Raw genomic sequence first — 19932 nt, 5'->3', positions numbered from 1 at the left:
ATGTCCTATTTTATGTCAAAATCAATTTATTTCGGGGTATGAGAGATTTATAAAAACTTTTGTGATATTTTGAGTGATTACTGCCAAAACTAAATTCCTGAGATAAAAATAATGGATAGCACATGTTTTAGGGGATTTGTGTAAATTACCCAATTATGTTTGGCCCGAATGTTGTGTTCAGAAAATGGCCCGAAAGTCCTTTCAATTGAATTGGAAATATGAATAAGGTTATCTTTGCAAATATCAATTCTTCTTTGACCATTAATTGCTAGTATTTGTAAAAATAGTAAGAAACAATATCCATTATTCCAAATCTTTGACCATTTAATGCTATCACTAGGAATGATTTATTTTTGCTCTTCAACTTTTTTACGGACTTTTCAACATATCAATTAAAGAATTTTCCATTATTAAGTATTTTATATTATCCAACATTGCACTCTTTTTTAATATATCATGTATCTATATAAAATCATTAAATTTTAGTTTTTTTTTTATTTCAGAAATTTATATTTTTTAAAAAATAATAAATAAATCACTATTATATATGTTGGATAAAATATTAATATTAAAATAATTAAATAAATGGTAATATTTTTATATAATTTAATTCTATTTCATACCAAATAGTTCATAAAATGAATTTTGTAGCTGAAATTTATCAAAAAATAAAAATTTATAATATAGAGTAAACTTTATCAAATAAATTTTATTATCAAAAGTTAAAATAACTAGTATAAATAATTTTATGATTTTAATTAAAATTTTGTTTATTTAATCCACATCAAAAAAAAATCCACTATTGATATGAATATCAAAATTAAAATCAACTAATAAAACACATCATAATAATAAATAAATAAATTACACTTATTTATTGGATTTTTAAAATATCAACTAATAAAATCATTTATAATAACTTATTAAAAACTAATATAAAATTCATAGTTTAATTGATATATACTATATATGACACATGACAAGCATAATACCATCTTAATAAAAAGGAAACACAACAACTAGCACATGTGATTTTTGTGTCAGAGCGCGTCAGCGCGCGTCATAACGCGTCAGCACGTCAGAGCGCGTCAGCGCGTCAGCACCTATAGCAAGCAAGCATCAACAAATTATAGACACAGTTTTGTAATATCATACGATACATCTCTGATACATCTCTGATACATCTCTGAGACATCATTTCAAAAAACAAATTGATAGTAATCTATTTATTTTTTAAAAATATATACTGATTATTTATAGTATTTTATTATTTCTGTACATTTACAAATATAAAAATAATCCACAAAACTATTCAAAATAATATTTACAAAAAGTAAAAAATTAGTTTAATTAACTAACAATAAATAATTGTGTATCAATGATGTATCAAACAAATATGATATTGATATATATCGGACACGGGTCCGATGCATGAATAATATATTTTTCATGTATAAATTATGTATCAAAGATTTATCAAATATGTACTAAAAATAATTTTATTAATTATTATCGAATATATTGTTCATACATACCGAACACGGGTCTAATGCATGAATAATATATTTCTCATGTATAAATTATGTATCGAATATGTATCAAACATATATTAAAATAAATATATAATACATGTAATAAAAAATTTGATACATCGCAAAATGTATCAAATAAGTGTAAAAAATAAGTGTAATAAAACTGTATATATCATGTATCTATTTAAATATATATCGTGTATAAATTTAGTAAAAATGTATCTATCATGTATATATTTAAATATATTTAAAAATATATCTATCGTGTATAAATTATGTATCAGTGATGTATCTATTAAGTACATTTAAAAAATATATCTATCATGTTTAATATATTTTTATAAATACCACGTATAAATTATGTATCGAAAATGTATCACGTATGTATCCAAGATGCATTAAATATATATCGGAGATGTATCAAATATTTATCGAATATTTTGCACTTATACTCGTCTTTCTCATTTCTTCCACCTTGGGACTTTCAGTCAAATAATGAAAACAAACTGATCAAATATATATAAAACAATAAATATAATAATATTAATTATAAGCTTTTTTAAATTTAAAAACGAACCAATTGAATTAGTCAGTTAATTTAATTAATGTATCAAATATGTATCTATAATGTATAAATTGTGTATCAGAGATGTATTAAAAATATATTCGAGTTATAATTAAATATAGTCGATTAGAATTAAATAAAATATGTATCGGAGATGTATCCATTTTTTAAAAATATAATAACAAACGGATCTGATTAGTCGGTTGATTTAATAAAATCGATAAAAAAATAAAAAAAATGTCTAAACGATCTAAATTATATATCAGAGATGTATCAAATATGTATCGAATATGTATCCAAATATGTATCAAAAATATTCACTAGCAAATTAAGGGTTACTTTTCCAATAGTTGTAAAATAATAAGAATAAAAAAAAGTAATATCATCAGTCTCATATTCACTAGCAAAGTAATGATTATTTTCAACAAAAATATTAATTATTAACTAAAATTTACCAACTCTAAATATTATAAATATGCACCAAACAACAAATATGTATCGGAATATATATATTTAAAATATGTAACAGAAGTAAAAAAATTATAAAATTAATTTGATAATAGTCTATTCAAATATCTCGAACTTAAAATTAATATTTTTAAAATTTTATATAAAATAAACTATTTTAATATGTTATATTTATAAAATATAAAAATAAATTAATGATTTTTTTAAATATTTAATATAAATATATAACATTTAAATAAATATTTATATAAATATATATTATATATTTAATAAACAATGTATGGGGACCTTTGGGAAAAAAGGTCCCCTTTTATATACTATATGGGTAACAGGTGCACCATGCACCTGTTCCCAAACAATTGTGATGACAGGTGCAGGTGCACCTGTTTCACGCTCAGCAGGCCTGACGTGCGTCAGGCCTGCTGAAAAGGGGAGAATTTTTTTTAAAAAAAATATTAAATTAGGGTTTATTTATAGGACACGTGATGTTAATAGGAAAAGGTGGTGGTGGATGAAATAAAATACCCATATTTGGTAACAAAGTAAACAAACTTAATAAAGTTGTATTGTGTGAAAAGTGAAGCCTTTTTTCTTGCTTTCTTGTTATTTTCTCTTTAATATATTGACAAGTTAAAACTATAACTCACGTGCTATAATTTTAAATTAAATAAAAATAATATGTAATAATTTAATAAACACTAAATTATTATATCATTAATAATTTTGTTAATTTTTTTTATATAATTGGGGAGGGGGAGCGCTTGTGGGAGAAATCGAATCCACGACCTAGCAGTTTGCTGCCTAGCGCTTATACCATTTGAGCTATAGCTCATTGGTAATAATTTTGTTAATATTGAATATATGCAACAAGTCATATAAATATCGCTCATGTGCGTAGCACGTGGCTGAACGCTAGTACTATATATAAAAACATGGATGGAAGGGACATCCACATTTACATTAATGTCCTTTTCACTTATAAAATTTAATTATTAATTAAAAATTATTAAGATAATCATTAAAATTAGAATACTAATTAAAATAAACTACTATGTTAAGATAAGTTAGAGTATTTAATAAAATAAACTACTATATTGAGATAATTGTATAGAGTACTAATTAAAATAAATTATTTTAACTATTTGATAATTACTATTTTAATTATTTTTTAATTGTATAGAATTCTAAATAAGGTAAACTATTTCAATGAACTACTATTTTAATTTTTACTTTATATTTTTTATTAAAATTATCTATAATTATAAAATTTGACTACCAATTAATTTTTTTTAAACAATTAACATAGTCATTTAAAGTTTTTATATATTAAGATAAACTATTTAAAATTAACTATTATTTTAAATTTTATTTGATAATTTGACGAGTCACACTACGAGCCACGTGTGAAATACGTAAAACGACACTTGTATGCTATAAAAGGACTCTGACTATCCTCTCAAAAAAGTAAAAAAAACTCTGACTGAATTAGAATTTGAATATAATTATTCTAACTCGACAAATTAACTGAACATACTATTCAAATATTTTACATGTAATACCGTTTCTAGAGAAAAGCAAATAAATTAATAAACATTTTTTAGGTGGATTAGAATATTTAAGCGACATACGAATTTTAATTTATAATGTCATTAAAAAATTATAGTATAAAAAGCTTAAAATTATAAGTATAGATGTCAAATTAGTAATTTTCTATTTTTTTTAAATTAGCGCATCAAAAGTTTAAGAGAAAAAAACATATATAATATGAGCTTGAAAGTTTAATTAAGGGTATCTTAGTCTCATGATGTTAATATGAAGTGTGGTTATCAGTATTTGGAGTGGGAAAATTTTCATTCTATTTAAAATTATTTCGACATTTTTGAGTTGTTTGCATATTAAATTCTGAAATTTATTTGTCTTTGTAGTAATTTGAGCATACTATTTGAAACATTGCATCACCACAAAATATTAGACTACAAAATGTTTACTAAAACAACGTCGAAAAACATGAATATGATATTAATTGTCAATTTTTTACAAACATAAGCCGTGTGATGCAACATTTTAAACGATATGCTTAAATTGCTATAAATTTGAAAAGTAATTTAATTTTGGTCTGTTTTTTTAATTTTATCAATTGAATAAAAGTGATTATAATTTATCCACCTTATAAATAATAAAATAACTGTATAAGTCATCTGCTTTTTACATTGAATTAAAGAGATTATATTTCATCTAATTATTGCAAAACCCTTTCAAACATAAAACCTAGGGATGGCAATGGGAGGGGATTTCTCGATCCCCACGAGGACCCGCCCCTAATGGGACGAAAAATTTCCACCAATTGTCTTCATGGGTACAAGGATGGGGGAAGATTATGCCCCATCCACGAGGATGGGGAGGGGACAAGGAGTGTAGTCCCCACCCCATGGGGATCCCCATCCCCGTCCCCATGGGGATTCGATCTAGTTTTACATAATTTATTACAATTTTCAATATATTGTTTATAATTTTTAATAATTTTATTTAATTATGAGGATATTAAGTAATTGCTTTTAACGATTTTTTATTTTATTTTAATTATATTATTTTAATATTTAGAATTACTGAATATTTTGGATAACTAATTAATTTTTCAGATAATTTAATTTATAATCTTTTATTATTAATAATATTGAATAAATCATACAGTCATCCCTCTAATAATTAATATATATGGTGGACTAAAAATCTATTAAATATAAGAATTATTAATTTATTGAATATTATATATGATGTAATGTTGAATTTGGTTCCCTAAAATTTTATTAATTATTATGATTATTAATATATTGAATATTAATTATTAGAGGGTCTACTGTATTTTTTTTCAAATATTTCATGAAAATAATAAAAATATTTAAATATTTATATTAGAATTATACGGGGATGTGGGGATCCTGTTGAGAAAAAAACCCAACTTGTAATAGAGTGGACCTAAGTCCGAGTTATCGATCCCACAAGGAGTGAATTCAAGAGTGATTATCGATGAGAATGAACTTAGTTGCGATTCAATTCGTTTAGCAAGAGAATAAGTGTTTTTCTTAATGAACCAATCAACCAACTACTAAAAACTTATGCTATCTAGGAATTAACAAATTACTAATTTAAAGAAACGAGTAAACACTATAATAATTAACGAAATTCAAGTGATAAAGAGGTTTGGGAGCTAATAATCCTCCTAGGTCATGCAATCAAGGGTATCGGGTTTAGGGTTCTAAACGAGGACCGAGTGTTCTAGACCGCAACTCCCGCTCTCTCGAGCCTCAAGGAGCTACAAAACCGCAACTAATCGAGCTTAACCTACTCTCGTAGCACCAAACGCAAATAGAGGCAATTAACAAATAAATCACAACTCATAGGCCACCTAATTACTAACCCACTCTCATGGTGTTACTAATTAAGTCTCTAATTAATCAAATCCAACTAATAAACCCTCTCTCAAGGTGAGAATTAATTTAAGAACAATACTTAGGTAGCTAATCTAAGCAAGCTTTAGGTTCCTTAATTAGAACAATCAACACAACCCCAAAACCCTAACCCAATCATACACAACTAAGATTCAAATTAACCCCCAAACATGGGGTTTAGCCAACCATGGCTAAAACAACAAACATCAAGCAAATAGAATAATAAATCATTGAGAGATAGATCTAATTACCTTTGTAGAAACCCAAGCCAATAACATTCAATAAGATAATACTTCAATAATAAAATGAGAATAAATCTTCAATAGAAAAAGCTTAAGTATTCAACAATGGAGGAAAATATGAAAATCTGGAAATTCTATTGAAGAAGGTAAGGACTACACTTGGGGATTTCTAAAATTAGGAGAAGATTCAAAAGTACAAAATAGAATAATGTCTAGCAAAATCTTCTATACCTAAAATAAAGATAAGGCCCCATATATATAGTACTTACAAAAGAAGGAAAAAGACAAACATTCAATTACACATGTGTTGGGCCCAAAATAGCAAATTAATAAAGCCTTAATGCATCTTGAATTAAGATTTCCTCATTCCAGCAAGCCCAAGTTCGAATAGAGCTCCTTGGGCTAAATGAGAAGCCCGATTCGAGCTGCCATTTTCTGCTCCAAATCTCGATCTTCAAACCTTCGTAACTCGGTGTAGAAATGTCCGATTCAGTCGATTCTTGAACCGTTGGAAAGCTCAGGACGTCTACTTTAACTTTCATGAAGATCACGAGTTCATTTGAGGCTTCGAGCTAGTCCAAATTGGTCAATTAGTGCCCCGGGGTCAGCTTTTCAGATTTGCAAATGAGCTTCCGCATCGCTTTTGTCGTCTTTTCCAACTTTTGCACCAAAATGCTTCCGCAATGCTCCTAAGTACCTGAAATACTAAAACACGTAATAAGGCATACGAAATACCATAAAACCGTGATAAAACGTTAATAAAGCATGCGGAAACGACGCTAAAGATAGGAGTAAAAATACTCCTATCAAACCTCCTCACACTAAAGCTTTGCTTGTCCCCAAGCAAGAAATGAACTTAGGCAAATTAAACGGAAACTAACCATGGCGATCTTGAACAAGCATCAACAAATGAACTCCTATTCAACAATGGCTCAAATGATCTCGCCTAAAGTCAACAACCGCTAATGATGCACACAAAAGATGAATGCACTTTTAATGACAAAATGAGATGACAATTAGACTACACTTGCATTGGCTTAAGGTTTTTGTTGAACAATTCAAGTCATTAAGGTCATCTAAGGGACATGCATTACTTGGTCAAGTGATAAGAAGGCAATCAAGGCATAGCAAACATAGGCATCAATTAAAAGCATATTAATTCTCACAAGATTCACTCTAACACACAAGTGTTTGGGGGTGCACACAATTAAGCTCAAGAAAAATGCTAATTCACCATAGGCTTGCTTTTAGTCCGATTCTCCCCTACTTAGTTCGGTAATCAATTGCTATCATATGGTCTTTTGAATGGGTTGTAACTTGGCTAGGGGTTAGGGGGTAGGTAGAAAAGGATAATTTTGGCTACAAAAAATTTGACTTGACAACTAGGTATTTATTCACAATTATTTGTCTAACTTGGAATTTTCTTGCACATTTGAACTTCAATTTGATTTTCATGCCTTTTATTCAACTTTTCTTTTTACTCTCTTTTTTTTTTTTTTTTAAATTTATTTATTTTTCTTGATCTTTCTTTATTCTTTCTTTCTTTTGTTTTTCTTTCTTTTCTTTAGGCACATAATTACTTCTTTGCTCATGCCTTTCCTATTCTTCAAGTTAGACAAACTTCTTAATAGTTAAAAGTCATTCAAGTCAATTTTTAGGGTATTTTCAAAGGGTAATTTGTTGAAGGGATGGTGTGTTAACATGTGTTGCAATTTGAAAGAAATGGCTTAAGGCTCAAAGGGGTGACCTAGTGGTAAGGGTAGGCTTTTTAAGTGGTTTTAAACAAAATGGTGATCCTAATGCCATAATCATTTAGCAATTGACACTCAACTATATAGTCTTAAATGGACACTAAGCAAGTTCTAGGAATATAGCTACACAACATACAAGAATTATAATCAAGGCTCAACATTTTAGAAAAGAATGTGGTGTTATGCACTAATTTAATTCCTATGTTCTCATGCCAATCATGCCCAATTTTATTCACAAATGACCCAAAATTTTCAAAAATTTGCACATCATGCATCCATATCCCAAAACAACTATCATGCTCACAATTGTTTTCACCAAAGAACATTTTCACCCAATTTCCATCAAAATTTTGTCACATAAAAGTATTTTCATCAATCAATCATCCTTGGAAGTTGCTCAAATTAGACAAAAAACACATTCATGCCATTAAAGATCGGGAGATGTCATAAGTTGATAAATTTCCAAGTTCCGCCACAATCACAACATAAAAAGCATTCAATATCATGCTTAGAGCAAAGATTTAGTGGAGGTGACTCAATAACTAGACTACTAACACAAACTAAAACAACAAAGTAAAATAAAACACAATAAAGCATGAAACAAGATAAATTTCAACTAACGACATACAATTGACTAACCCTCCTCACACTATTTCGAACTTAGTCCCTAAGTAAGAAATATAAAGCAAAATTGTATGAGTTGAGTTAGAGAAATGCAAATCTCGTTTTAGTCGAATTTCGGTGGTTCGGGCGATGGAGTTGGAGATGGATAGGCCGGCCCTCCTTGGGCATTGAAATAGTCACGTAATTTCTCTTCGTGACGCCTTTGTCGATCATGAAGCCTCTTTTGGCGATATTCCATACGTGCCCACATCTTGCGTTGATCTTCCATGAATTGAATTTGGGTGGCTTCAAAAGCATTCCTTGCCGCTTCTCCTTCGGCGCTTGTTCCGGCCGTATGTTTGTCTTTCCTTAGCATCGGGTCTACTTCTTGTCTTGGCGAGGCGCACAATCTAGGCGGAATTGGCTCTCCGGGATGTGTATCCACCCAATTATCATACCTATATTTGCCCGCAACCCTTCCTTTGCGCACATATGCTCCAATATTCAAGTGATCCTCATTGATCATGCGTGGAGGTAGGATCTCGTACATGTCTTCATTGAAGTCCGGGTCTTGTCTTGCTAAGAACAATACCAACCATCCATACCCCACCTTCTTGTGAGCCTTAGGATGGTCTTGTAATAACTTCATCAAAAGATACCCCAAATGTATTTGCATTGCCTCCTCCGTTGGGCGTGACAAAGCTCTTAAAAGAAACAAATCCGTCCTCGCCACCTTATTATATTCATGACGTCCATAGAAGGTGTGGCCGTACCACTTAAGCACGATGATCGTGGAGATATCCCTTACTTCTTTCAACTTGGCATAGTGTGAGTTATAAGACGGCTTGCCCGACGCTTCATTCCATACTAAATGCTCATCCAATTCGTCATCCGGCAACTCTCGCACTCCTAGATCCCTCAATTGCAAGTCTTCAATCAAATTCGTCACCGAGTACTCCCGCTCTTTGCCATCCAACCGAAATGTAATCGCATATTCGTTGTTTGGCGATTTAGCGATAGTGGTGAAAAATTCATAAGTGAGCGCCTCGCAATGCTCGTGTGACACCCTTGTCAAAGTGTCAAGTGCCAATTGGTGAAGATTTTCTTCCAACATCTCAATGACACCCAACTCTTGCATAGCCTCCCAACAAATTGCATAAGGAACGGAAAGACCACGTTTTTTAAGCTTCTCATAGCACTCACCCTCACTAACCGAGCGGATTTCAAAGGGTGCCTTGTATTTCCGTGAGAGAGGCCCGAAGGTGGTTGTCTTCGTTGAAGAACGGATAGGTTGTGGTGGTAGCTCCTCTTGAAATTCTTGCTCACTAGGAGGTATGGATTTGTTCTTGGAGGCTCGGCTTGCTCTTGTATTTCGAGACATTGAAGAATAGGGAAAAGGGTATGTGAAAGTGTGTTTAGTTTTGAATTTGGCTTTAGTATGGTGGAGATAGAGCTTGGAGAATATTTGCTAAAGGAAAGAGTATGGAGGTCTTGGCTATGGAGTTTTTGATAAATGTGGAAAAGAATGTGGAGAAGAAGAAGTGTTGGAGTTCTATTAATGGCTAAATTTCAAATAGAGAAGAGGAAGGGTGGAGATCTTGCCATGGCATTAATCCTTGTAGAGTGTGTTTTTAGTTGAAGGGCCAAGATTGAAGCCACCTCATCAATCCAAGAGCTTGAAACCACAACCAAAAGAGAATTTTTTTTAAAAAAAAATTTCCCCCCCTTTCTTTTTTTTGGGTTCGATTCGAGACACCCTAGCCAAATGGGTGTCTCGAATCGAACCAGCAAATCTGGTTTCCCAGATTTGCTGTCTCGAACCGAGACAGCTGTGTCTCGGTTCGAGACACCTCATAAGGTGGGGGAGACAAATTTTTTTTACTTTTTTGGATCCGGGGATCGCAAATTCGAACATCCTTCCGTAAGACCTATACAATCAAAAATCAAACACACCGGCGTTATCTCGAACAAAAACAACAAAACAAATGAAAAATAAACAACCATTAACACACTAAATAATCTACCAACTAAAAACAAAAAATAACAATAAAAACATGAATTCGAACCTCTTGGGAATGCCTCCCAAGTGCGCTTGTTTAGAGTCGAAAGCTCGACCGTCTCACGATGGACTCATGTAGGAGTTGTGAAAGATATCTCATCTTCCACCCGATTCGTCAAGGGTCCAAGATATGGTTTGCACCGGTGGCCATTAACCTTGAAAGTTTCACCCTTGGAATTCTCCAATTCCACCGCACCGTGATTCGCCACATTCCGGATTTTGAATGGGCCACTCCAACGAGATTTCAATTTTCCCGGAAACAACCGCAAGCGTGAATTGTAAAGAAGTACAAACGAACCAACCTCTAAGACCTTTGGGGAGATATGAGCATCATGCCATTGCTTCGTTTTCTCTTTATAGAGCTTGGCATTCTCATATGCCATGAATCGGAATTCATCTAACTCATTCAATTGAAGCAATCTCTTTTCCCCCGCCTTCTTGAAGTCAAAGTTCAACTTCTTAATAGCCCAATACGCTCTATGCTCAAGCTCTAGAGGAAGATGACACGCCTTCCCATAAACAATACGGAATGGTGACATACCGAGTGGAGTTTTGTAGGCCGTCCTATACGCCCACAATGCATCATCCAATTTTAAAGACCAATCTTTCCGGGATCCATTCACCGTCTTCTCGAGAATTCTTTTCAATTCACGGTTCGAAACCTCAACTTGGCCACTCGTTTGGGGGTGATAAGGTGTGGCGACCCGGTGATGCACATTATACTTCCTCATAAGAGCTTGAAATTGCCGATTGCAAAAATGCGAACCACCATCACTAATAACCACTCTAGGAGTCCCAAACCGATTCACTAGCCGCTTAAGAAAACTCAACACCACTTTAGCATCATTAGTGGGCAAAGCCTCCGCTTCTACCCATTTCGAAACATAATCCACACATACCAAAATGTATTGGTTTTTGAATGAAACCGGGAAAGGCCCCATGAAATCTATACCCCATACATCAAATATTTCCACTTCTTGAACCGAAGTCAAAGGCATCTCATCTCTTTTCGAGATGTTGCCTACACGTTGGCACCGATCACAATGGCCAACAAACTCTTTGGCATCACGAAACAAAGTTGGCCAAAAGAACCCGCTCTCAAGCACTCTAGCGGCGGTTCTAGCCGAACCATAATGTCCGGTCTCATGACATGAACTCAAAATGGGCATCATTTCTCCTAAGGACACACATCGTCTCAACATTCCATCACCACATATTTTAAACAAGAAAGGTTCGTCCCACAAGTACCTTTTAACATCGGATAAGAACTTCTTCCTTTTGTGGGATGTCAAGTCCGGAGGCATGACTCCCGATGAGAGGTAATTTGCAAAATCGGCATACCATGGTGTCTCCACTTCCCGAATCATCATAAGCGTTTCGTCCGGAAACCGCTCATTAATCTCCTCACCAATAGGAATTGGTTCCGGATTCTCAAATCTCGAAAGGTGATCCGCCACCACATTCTCCGTACCCTTCTTATCTCGGATTTCTACATCGAACTCTTGCATGAGAAGAATCCACCGAATAAGCCTAGGCTTTGCATCTTGCTTAGTGAATAGATACCGTAAAGCGGCATGATCGGTGTATATGATGCATTTCGACCCAAGCAAGTATTGTCTAAACTTATCGAGAGCAAAGACAACCGCCAACATCTCCTTTTCGGTAGTGGTATAGTTGAGTTGTGCTCCCGCCATAGTTCTACTAGCGTAATAGATCACATGCACCCGCTTGTCCTTTCTTTGCCCCAACACGCAACCCAATGCTTGGTCACTAGCATCACACATTAGCTCAAAAGGCAAACTCCAATCCGGAGATGAAATAATGGGAGCGGTCACAAGTGCCGACTTTAGCTTCTCAAAAGCATCTTGACAATCCCTTGTGAAGTCAAACGACGCATCTTTTACTAGCAAACTTGTCAAAGGTCGAGCAATCGACGAAAAATCTTTAATGAAGCGCCGGTAAAAACCCGCGTGGCCCAAAAATGCCCGAACTCCTTTGACCGTAGTTGGAGCGACTAATTTTTCAATAACCGCCGTTTTTGCCCTATCCACTTCAATTCCCGCCTCCGATATCCTATGCCCGAGTACAATGCCTTCATCCACCATGAAGTGGCACTTTTCCCAATTTAGCACTAAATTTGTCTCCACACATCGTGCTAAAACCCGCCTTAGATTCGCTAAACAACCATCGAACGAATCGCCAAACACGGAGAAGTCATCCATGAACACCTCCATAATATCTTCAATCATATCGTTGAAGATTGAGGTCATACACCTTTGAAATGTGGCGGGTGCGTTGCATAGTCCGAAAGGCATTCGCCGGTATGCAAAGGTACCGTAGGGGCATGTGAAGGTCGTCTTCTCTTGATCTTCCGGGAGGATTAAGATTTGATTGTAACCCGAGTACCCATCAAGGAAACAATAAAACTTGTGTCCCGCTACCCTTTCTAACATTTGATCGATAAATGGTAGCGGAAAGTGATCTTTTCGGGTTACCTCATTGAGCTTCCGATAATCGATGCATACACGCCAACCGGTTACCGTCCTCGTGGAGATTTGCTCTCCTTTTTCACTCTCCACCATCGTCATACCGCCCTTTTTAGGAACACATTGAATGGGACTAACCCACTCACTATCCGAAATCGGGTAGATTATTCCGGCGTCGAGGAGCTTGACGATCTCTTTGTGCACTACCTCCTTCATATTCGGATTCAATCTTCGTTGCCTTTGAGCCGACTTCTTTGACTCGTCTTCGAGATTAATCTTATGCATCACAATTTGAGGACTTATTCCTCGAATGTCTGAGATTTGCCAACCCATTGCTAACATGTGCTCTTTCACCACTTGCACAACCTTCCTTTCTTGATCCTTAGAGAGCTTGTTCGAGATGATTATCGGCAAGGTTTCATTCTCCCCAACAAAAGTATACCGAAGGTGTGGCGGAAGCGGCTTCATTTCAACTTTCGGGGGCAACTCCGAAGATGGTGGAGTCACACTATTGCTCTTATCTAAACTTTCCGGCTTCGGTTCATCCTCTCTAGTATACTCATCATCCCCCGACTCGGAATGAAACGAAACTTGAGAGATTTGTTGAGGACAAATTTCTACCCTCTTTGCTTCATTCAACAATTGCACATTCTCCCGGAGTTGCTCTTCCACAATCTCATCAATCACATCAATTCTCATGCAATCCTCCTCCTCGATGGCATTCCGCATCACTCTCTTCATATCAAATTCCACACTTTCCTCATCAATTCTCAAGGTGAGCTTGCCGGCATGAACATCAATGAGAGCACGCCCGGTGTTCATAAAAGGGCGACCAAGAATCATAGGACATTCTTTATCTACCGCATAGTCTAGGATCACAAAATCCACCGGAAAGATGAATTTATCCACTTTAACGAGCACGTCTTCCACTATCCCATATGGCTTTTTGAGAGAGTGATCGGCAAGTTGCAATACCATCGAGGTGCGCTTTACCGGTTGATCGCCAAACAAAGACCTAAAAAGAAACAATGGCATCAAGTTAATACTTGCCCCAAGATCGCACAAGCAATTTATAGCATTCATATTTCCTATAGTGCAAGGTATAGAAAAACTCCCTGGATCCTTAAGCTTTATCGGTAGGTTGCTTTGGATTATGGAACTACAATGCTCCGTGAGCGGTATTGTCCCATCTTGCTCCCAACTACGCTTGTTCATAATTATGTCTTTCAAGAACTTTGCATATTGGGGCATCTCCCGAAGTGCATCCGCCAAGCTTAGATTGATTTGCAATTTCTTGAAAATCTCAAGGAACTTGTGAAATTTTTCGTTCCCTTGAGCTTTCCTTAACCGGCTTGGGAATGGAACCGGTGGCACAAACGGTGGCGGCGGTGGTGGCCTCACATAGGGCTCTTCAACCTCGATAACCACTTCCTCACATTCCTTTGGTAGTTCTTGGCTTGAGCTTGCTACATCAACAACCACTTGAGGCTCATCCTCCTCAACAACATGCTTCTTCCCATTGGCTTTCTCAAGGTTTCTCCCGCTTCGGAGCTCTACCGCCTTAACTTGCTCTCTAGGGTTGTTTTCCGTAGTGGATGGCAACCCTCCTTGAGGTCTTCCTTGAAGCGAAATTGCCATTTGAGAAATTTGAGTTTCCAAATGATGGATAGTAGAAGCTTGATTCTTCTCCCTTTGCTCCATTTTTTCTAACTTCTCTAGCACTTTGGAAAGCACATTTCCCTCATCCGTATTCTTTTGTGGTTGGAATCCCGGAGGGTGTTGAGGTCTACCACCATAGTTGTTTCCTTGCCCTTGATGGTTATGATAAGGGCCTTGATAAGGACCTTGTTGTTGGGGCCTATTTCCTCCTTGGAAACTAGGACCCGCTTGTTGATTTGCTTGCACATTGCCTTGACCCTCTTGATTCCTCCATCCGAAGTTAGGGTGGTTTCTCCACCCCGGATTATAGGTATTCGAGTAAGGATCATTCCCTTGGCGTTGACCTCCCACATAATTCACTTGTTCGTTCCAAGTTTGACCCATGGCATAGCACTCATTACTTCCATGATTGAAATCTCCGCAATGCTCACAACCTACTTGGACATATGCAACCGGAGCATTCCGTGGACCCACTTGTTTCTTCAAGGCATCAACTTGACTTTGTAAAGAGGCATTCATGGCTTTCATCGCTTCAAACTCCTTGGATTGGTCAAGTGTCATCAATGCCTTTTGAGCCGGTGGTCTTCTCCTCTCCGAGGACCAAGTGCTACTTACCATAGCCAATTTTTCAATCAACTCATTAGCCTCATCAAGCGTCTTTTGCATCAAAGAACCTCCCGCGGCCGAATCAATGGTAGATCTTGTGATTTCACCCAAACCATTATAAAATATTTGAAGCACATGTTCCCTTACAAGCCGATGATGAGGTACGTGCCTTTGGAGATCCTTGAACCTCTCCCAAGTTTCATAGAGAGATTCTCCCTCATATTGGTAATAATCAATGATGTCCTTTGTCAACTTCGCGGTTCTCCCCATTGGAAAGTACTTGTGAAGGAAAGCTTGAGCAAGATCCCGCCAATTGTGGATAGATGCATTAGGAAGTGATCGAAGCCACAAGCTAGCCTTGTCTCTTAGTGAGAACGGAAACATTCGAAGCTTGATTTGATCGGAGGTGACATTATGGAGCTTGAATGTGTCCAACACTCCCAAGAACTTGGCTATGTGTTCATTCGGATCCTCACTTGGTAACCCAAAGAATTGGCACCGATTCTCTAGGAGTTGAATCGTGCTAGGCTTGATCTCAAAAGTAGCCGCGGTGACCGGTCTTGCAAAGCACCCATAGGTAGCATTATCCACATCCGGGAGGAAGAAATCCCCCAAAGTTTGTCTTTGTGCTTGATGGCCTTGAACTTGAGGGTGATTGTCCCCTTGTTGCTCTTGCCGATTCCTCTCAACGAGTGGAGGAGGCGGATGTTGCCTCACTCCATCGTTTTGAGGGTGATAATGCTCCTCCTCATAGTTATCATCCCCATGTTCCATGATAACGGGTCTACGATTCTCCCTTCTCACACTTCTTTCAAATCTCCCGAGGTTGTCTTGAAACGGTTCTAGCGGAAGATTGACCCTTCGTGTATTGTGCATACACTATAGTTGATCTCCTACACAAACAACAACAAGCAAACCACGCGTAAATCCGGAAAGAAGCAAAAACAACAAAAGTGATAAAAAAAACAGAAAATAAAGCTAACTCGACCGAACAATAACTAATTTCAATCAATCAATAAACACTCGTCACTCCCCGGCAACGGCGCCAAAAACTTGTTGAGAAAAAAACCCAACTTGTAATAGAGTGGACCTAAGTCCGAGTTATCGATCCCACAAGGAGTGAATTCAAGAGTGATTATCGATGAGAATGAACTTAGTTGCGATTCAATTCGTTTAGCAAGAGAATAAGTGTTTTTCTTAATGAACCAATCAACCAACCACTAAAAACTTATGCTATCTAGGAATTAACAAATTACTAATTTAAAGAAACGAGTAAACACTATAATAATTAACGAAATTCAAGTGATAAAGAGGTTTGGGAGCTAATAATCCTCCTAGGTCATGCAATCAAGGGTATCGGGTTTAGGGTTCTAAACGAGGACCGAGTGTTCTAGACCGCAACTCCCGCTCTCTCGAGCCTCAAGGAGCTACAAAACCGCAACTAATCGAGCTTAACCTACTCTCGTAGCACCAAACGCAAATAGAGGCAATTAACAAATAAATCACAACTCATAGGCCACCTAATTACTAACCCACTCTCATGGTGTTACTAATTAAGTCTCTAATTAATCAAATCCAACTAATAAACCCTCTCTCAAGGTGAGAATTAATTTAAGAACAATACTTAGGTAGCTAATCTAAGCAAGCTTTAGGTTCCTTAATTAGAACAATCAACACAACCCCAAAACCCTAACCCAATCATACACAACTAAGATTCAAATTAACCCCCAAACATGGGGTTTAGCCAACCATGGCTAAAACAACAAACATCAAGCAAATAGAATAATAAATCATTGAGAGATAGATCTAATTACCTTTGTAGAAACCCAAGCCAATAACATTCAATAAGATAATACTTCAATAATAAAATGAGAATAAATCTTCAATAGAAAAAGCTTAAGTATTCAACAATGGAGGAAAATATGAAAATCTGGAAATTCTATTGAAGAAGGTAAGGACTACACTTGGGGATTTCTAAAATTAGGAGAAGATTCAAAAGTACAAAATAGAATAATGTCTAGCAAAATCTTCTATACCTAAAATAAAGATAAGGCCCCATATATATAGTACTTACAAAAGAAGGAAAAAGACAAACATTCAATTACACATGTGTTGGGCCCAAAATAGCAAATTAATAAAGCCTTAATGCATCTTGAATTAAGATTTCCCCATTCCAGCAAGCCCAAGTTCGAATAGAGCTCCTTGGGCTAAATGAGAAGCCCGATTCGAGCTGCCATTTTCTGCTCCAAATCTCGATCTTCAAACCTTCGTAACTCGGTGTAGAAATGTCCGATTCAGTCGATTCTTGAACCGTTGGAAAGCTCAGGACGTCTACTTTAACTTTCATGAAGATCACGAGTTCATTTGAGGCTTCGAGCTAGTCCAAATTGGTCAATTAGTGCCCCGGGGTCAGCTTTTCAGATTTGCAAATGAGCTTCCGCATCGCTTTTGTCGTCTTTTCCAACTTTTGCACCAAAATGCTTCCGCAATGCTCCTAAGTACCTGAAATACTAAAACACGTAATAAGGCATACGAAATACCATAAAACCGTGATAAAACGTTAATAAAGCATGCGGAAACGACGCTAAAGATAGGAGTAAAAATACTCCTATCAGATCCCCATGGGGATGGGGAACCCACGGAGATGGGGATGGGGATGAATTAATCCCTATCAAATAAATGGGGACGGGGATGGGGATTTCCCATAGAAGTGGGGAAGGGGATGGGGATAGCTTCCCCACCCCCACCCCGCCCAATTGCCATCCCTAATAAAACCCTATAAAATTCTATAGTTATTTTATGCTCCGTCCACTTTGTCAATTTTATCGTTGGATAATTAAAGTGATTATAACTTACTTCTCTATCCCACGAAGATAAATCACATTTCTATTTTTGGAGTGCTAAATTATAGACCACCTTCTAATTTTGGTAAGTAACTTAAAAATTCAAAATCTTATATACCCCTAATAAATATGTCTAGTTATCTTCAAATGAATTAATAACTTCATGTTCCAATACAAAACTCACCAATAAACAAATTAGTCATTAATTATTATTTATATATCTAAATGTTATAAAAGGATAAAGTTAGAAAGTTCAATAAAAAAAACCTAATTTTAACAAACTTAACTATATTTTTTTAAAATCTTATGTTTGTCTAAATGGCTTATCTTTATGGGATGGAGGGAGTATTTAATTGTGATAGGTGGACAAAATGATATTTACTTTCTAAAAAATAAAGGCCTAATATCTTAAAAAATCATGACCTTTCACCTCCTTTTTAATCCTACTCTGACGTTGTAAATCAGTTAATTTTACCCTATTTTACATTTTTTCATTTCAATTGTACCTTGAAGCATAAAATTGATCTTTTTTTATTTCACAAAAATTTAAAAAAATTCTCTAAATTAACCCTTTTTGCATTAAATAAATTTTTTATATTAAATTGATAGTTTTTTTAAAAAAAAATAAATTTTATTAAATAAAGAAAGGGCATTTGTATGTTTTAAGATACAATTAAAATGAAAAAAATGCAAATTAGGATAAAATTGACAAATTTTCAACATCAGGATAAGATTGAAAAAGTGACGAAAGGTCAAGATTTTTTAAGGCATTAAGCCAAAAATAAAATAACCATAGAAATCATTTTAAATTTATTTTGTTTTAATTGCCAATATGGACATTGAAAAAATGATTTTTCTTTTATTTGTAATATATCTTATCATTGGATGGAAGTAATCAATTAATTCAAAATTTATTTCAAAAGTGCGGATGTAATTATAAGCAAATCCTAATCAAGTTTGTGAATTATTTTTGTGTATGGTTTACTAGATGGTCAACTATTGCAACACATGTGCCAGGAAGAACAGAATATCAAATAGAAAGATACTGGCACACAAGAAATTCAATGCCTACAAGAAATTTAATGCCTTCAAGAAATTTAATGCAAGGAAATAGGACATTCCTTTTTGAAGATGAACATATGAATGTAGTATATGAAATCGGCGGTGATAATATTAATACTATTTCATATACGACACATCAAACAGAATCAGAATCATCATATTCAGTAAGCTTTAACTCTCACGGGATCTCATCAGTGTCATCGAAGTGGTCTACAACTAACCATGCTTCATCAAACTACTTGACTCATGCAACTCTATCACGTGATAAAAATAAAAGCATGGACATGGAAGAGGGTAGCGGTTCATTTGAAGCATCAAAAATCTCTCAAGTTTAATGGCATGCACTGTTTCTAATTTGTCTACCACAGAGTGATTGAATCATTCCACGACGGTCAAAACTACGAACGGTACCAAATTTTTAACATATATTTCGATTTGAATAACTCTAAGGCTGCATTTGGGTGAATTTGGATTTGAGTTTCGATTAAATTATTTATTTACAAATTAAACAAATGGTATTTGTAGCTTAACACCTAACTTTGAATATTTCTCAAAGCTAAACTCCTAACTTACAATAAATGATCTTACAAGACTAATCAATAAACTA

The 19932-nt window shown here is 35.0% G+C and overlaps 1 protein-coding gene and 1 non-coding gene across 2 annotated transcripts; both read left to right on the top strand.

The window, feature by feature from the left end:
* Positions 1-15568: 15568 nt before the first annotated feature.
* Positions 15569-15675, top strand: LOC126676000 (small nucleolar RNA R71). The gene has a single exon (XR_007640178.1). It is a non-coding gene; the product is annotated as a small nucleolar RNA R71 (small nucleolar RNA).
* Positions 15676-19095: 3420 nt separating this feature from the next.
* Positions 19096-19660, top strand: LOC126672171 (transcription factor MYB15-like). Its single transcript, XM_050366116.1, has 2 exons — positions 19096-19154; positions 19252-19660. Exons 1-2 carry the CDS (start codon positions 19096-19098, stop codon positions 19658-19660), a joined length of 468 nt encoding a protein of 155 aa, XP_050222073.1.
* Positions 19661-19932: the final 272 nt, after the last annotated feature.

This window comes from Mercurialis annua, linkage group LG3 (assembly GCF_937616625.2).
Source record: "Mercurialis annua linkage group LG3, ddMerAnnu1.2, whole genome shotgun sequence".
Classification (NCBI taxonomy): domain Eukaryota; kingdom Viridiplantae; phylum Streptophyta; class Magnoliopsida; order Malpighiales; family Euphorbiaceae; genus Mercurialis; species Mercurialis annua.
This window is presented reverse-complemented; position numbering and strand designations above follow the sequence as displayed.